At 57.0% G+C, this 2,994-nt stretch overlaps 1 protein-coding gene across 1 annotated transcript; it reads left to right on the top strand.

The window, feature by feature from the left end:
- The first annotated feature begins 714 nt into the window (after positions 1-714).
- On the top strand, positions 715-1,881 carry SDHAF1 (succinate dehydrogenase complex assembly factor 1). Its single transcript, XM_088830761.1, has one exon. It carries the CDS (start codon positions 771-773, stop codon positions 1,245-1,247), a length of 477 nt encoding a protein of 158 aa, XP_088686887.1. The 5' UTR covers positions 715-770; the 3' UTR covers positions 1,248-1,881.
- Positions 1,882-2,994: the final 1,113 nt, after the last annotated feature.

Below are 2,994 nucleotides of genomic sequence, written 5' to 3'. Positions count from 1 at the left end.
TCGCACACTGGGCGTAGGGATCCCGGGTAATCGTTTCCGGTCCTCCACCCTCCCGGTGCTGGTAGGTGCTGGTAGGGTGCTGAGCGGGTCGTGGCCTTGCGGGCCTTCCAGCGCTATGAGGACGCCTCCGAATAGCCTGCGGGAACTACAGTGCGGCTGACTACCTGATACTTCCTGGAGGTCTGCGGAGTGCCAACATAGTCGAAGAGTTCCGTGTGGGATGGACTCGGCTTCAACAGCCAGGGAGGCCCCTCCCTCTCCCACCCTCAGATCCGACTCACAGCGGCAGAGAGCGCTACCGGCTCTGCGTTTGGGGGCTTATTGCCCACGGCGTATTCTCAGCACCGAGAGGCTTGTTCTGCCGGCCGTGACCCAACACTTTACCGCGTATTCCCGTCCCCAAGGGTTGGGGCCCTCGATGTACACTTGCTCTGGGAGTGCGGACGCACGGAGCTTCCCATGGTTGCTTCAATAAATGAGGATCAACCCACGTGTGTGCCCGTCTTCTCTCTCCCGGTGCCCCCAGCGCTCTGGGGAACACAAGGACCCTAACCTCTAGCTCTCTCCACTCGCAGGACCCAAGAGTCAGGTCAGGATCCCCTGGTCTCTTCCGACCCCGAATCTAAGAGTCTCAGCGTCTAGCGTCCCCCTCCTTCAGGCCCTCAGAAGTACCGTCCTCTCAAGGACACTGAAGTCCAGTGGGGCGGGCCAGTGAGCCATTAGCTCCGCCCCTTACTCACAACATTGTGACGTAGCAGCAGCGACAACCTATGAGGCGCGACGGCGCCGCAAAGCTGGGAGCCGGAGGCGGAAGTGCCTGTGGCAGTGTTTCACCGTTTCTGTCGGCTGTGTTTGTGCGCCGCTCGGTGCCCCGCGGCCCAGATGCTACCATGAGCCGGCACAGCCGGTTGCAGAGGCAAGTTCTCAGCCTGTACCGCGAGCTGTTGCGCGCCGGGCGCGGGAAGCCGGGCGCCGAGGCACGGGTGCGGGCCGAGTTTCGGCAGCACGCCTGCCTGCCACGCTCCGACGTACTGCGCATCGAGTACCTGTACCGCCGCGGTCGGCGCCAGCTCCAGATGCTACGCTCGGGCCACGCCACGGCCATGGGTGCCTTCGTGCGTACGCGGGGCCCGACCGAGGAGTCCAACGGCGAGGGGGCCCCAGGGACCCTGTCTGATGAAGATGACGACCCGAGGAGACCGCTAGACAGCATGAGGACACCGAAGACCCCGCTGGATGGACGGTGACCGGCTGAAGGGCTCGGCCGATGGCTCAGGGGGACTGAAGGACCGGGAAGCCCCCCGATGGAAAGTGAGAGGTCTTGATAAATTAGATCGACAGATTGAGGTAGTTGAAGAACCCTCCTGGTTCGTGGGGTGCGATGGCGAGAAATGCCCGGCTTTATTTGTTGTATGGTACCGGGTCAGATTTAACCAATGAGGCTTGGGGGGGACTGTCAAACTGAAAGCTACTTACCCTAAGGCCTGGGGAGCCAAGACGTCCCGCTGTTGGGCAGAAAGAGACTGACACGCCCTTGTCTAGAACCCTGAGAAATACCACTGCTGGCTCCTCAAAGAGACTCCCCTCTCCTGTATTTAACTCTGAGAAGAGCAGATGAGGAGGAGTTTGGGACGACGCCCTGATGGACGGTGAGAAGCCTGGAAACCCCCTCAGAAAAATCTTTCCTCCATTGAGACCAACTGGGATTGGTGAGGAAGTGGGTAGGGGGCCTCTCACCCCCGCTAATAAGTTAAAGACCCCCTCAAGACCTCTACATGATGGTTCTGAGGGGGAAACCTCCTCCCTCCCCTCCCCGCCATTCCTGCCCCTTTCCCTGCTCAGGACTGTTGGACAAAAGGCAATAAAATGGGGGTGTGCTTACTTCCCTGTTGGTGGTGGTAAAGATTTGATGTGTTTGGGGATTTTGAGGGTTATCAAGAAGTGACCCTCTGGCAAGGGATGGGTGTGGGGAACCCTCTAGAATAGCAGATTGGTTGGAGCAGCATAGTTCTTTCTCTTGGGAAGATCCATGGAGGGAACCCACCCTGATTTGACCCCCAAGGAAGCCCCTGTTGATCCCTTAATGGAAGGTAATGAGGCGGAAGAGGAATGGTGGAGCTGAGGAGGCCTGGCTGGTAACCCCTGTGGTAGTAGTGGGACCCTCAAACCTGGCTAAGGAGTCCAGTCTCAGCTCCAAGCTGGAATTGTTGTTAGCAAGACCTAGGGTTGGGAAAGGAGAGGTGGACCCATAGGCCACAGACATACCTCTTCCCATGCCCCCACAGGGACATGCCCTAGACGTTCCCTGAAGTGCTGCATTTTGTAGTCTTCAGCTGTATTTGCATCCATTAAATACATGGAAAGCAGTTGAGAGGAGGAAGACCTCAGGAAAGGAACTCAGCTCAGATCAAAGGTAGGATTCCATGGCATGCCTGCTGCTCAGTCGTGTCTGACTCACTGTAACCCCATGGACTGTGTAGCCTGTGAAGCTCCTTTGTCCATAGAATTTTTTCCAGGCAGGAATACTGGAATGGGTTGCTATTTCCTACTCCAGGGTATCTTCTCAACCCAGGGATTGAAACCACGTCTCTTGGGTCTCCTGCATTGGCAGGCATGTTATTTACCCCTGCACCACCTGGGAAGCCCCAAAGGTAGGATGGACCAAAGAGAAACACAGTCTCTACCACAGTCCCAGTGGGGAGAGGCAGATACTCAAATAGTTATAAAATGAGGTTGAAATCTGAAGAATTATGAGCTGTTTGCCAGAATGTAGGGATAGACTTCTAAGCAGGGGGACCATGTGGGTGAAGGCCTGGAGAGGGCGAAGGGGAGAAATGCTGGGGCCTGGAGTGCCCCAGAGCACAAACTGTGCAGTTCATGCAAGTGGCTTCTACTTCAGCTTTGTCTCTGGTTCGTACTCAGCCTCCATGCCCATGTTCATCTGTCCGCCTCAGTTTCTTCCACCAGGGTGTTGCTATTAGTCCTGGCCTGGCT

The sequence above is a fragment of the Moschus berezovskii genome, chromosome 22 (assembly GCF_049115385.1).
Source record: "Moschus berezovskii isolate FMDL1 chromosome 22, NW_MosBer_1.0, whole genome shotgun sequence".
Taxonomy (NCBI): domain Eukaryota; kingdom Metazoa; phylum Chordata; class Mammalia; order Artiodactyla; family Moschidae; genus Moschus; species Moschus berezovskii.
The sequence above is the reverse complement of the archived record's forward strand: the minus strand, read 5'-3'. Positions and strand labels throughout refer to the sequence as shown.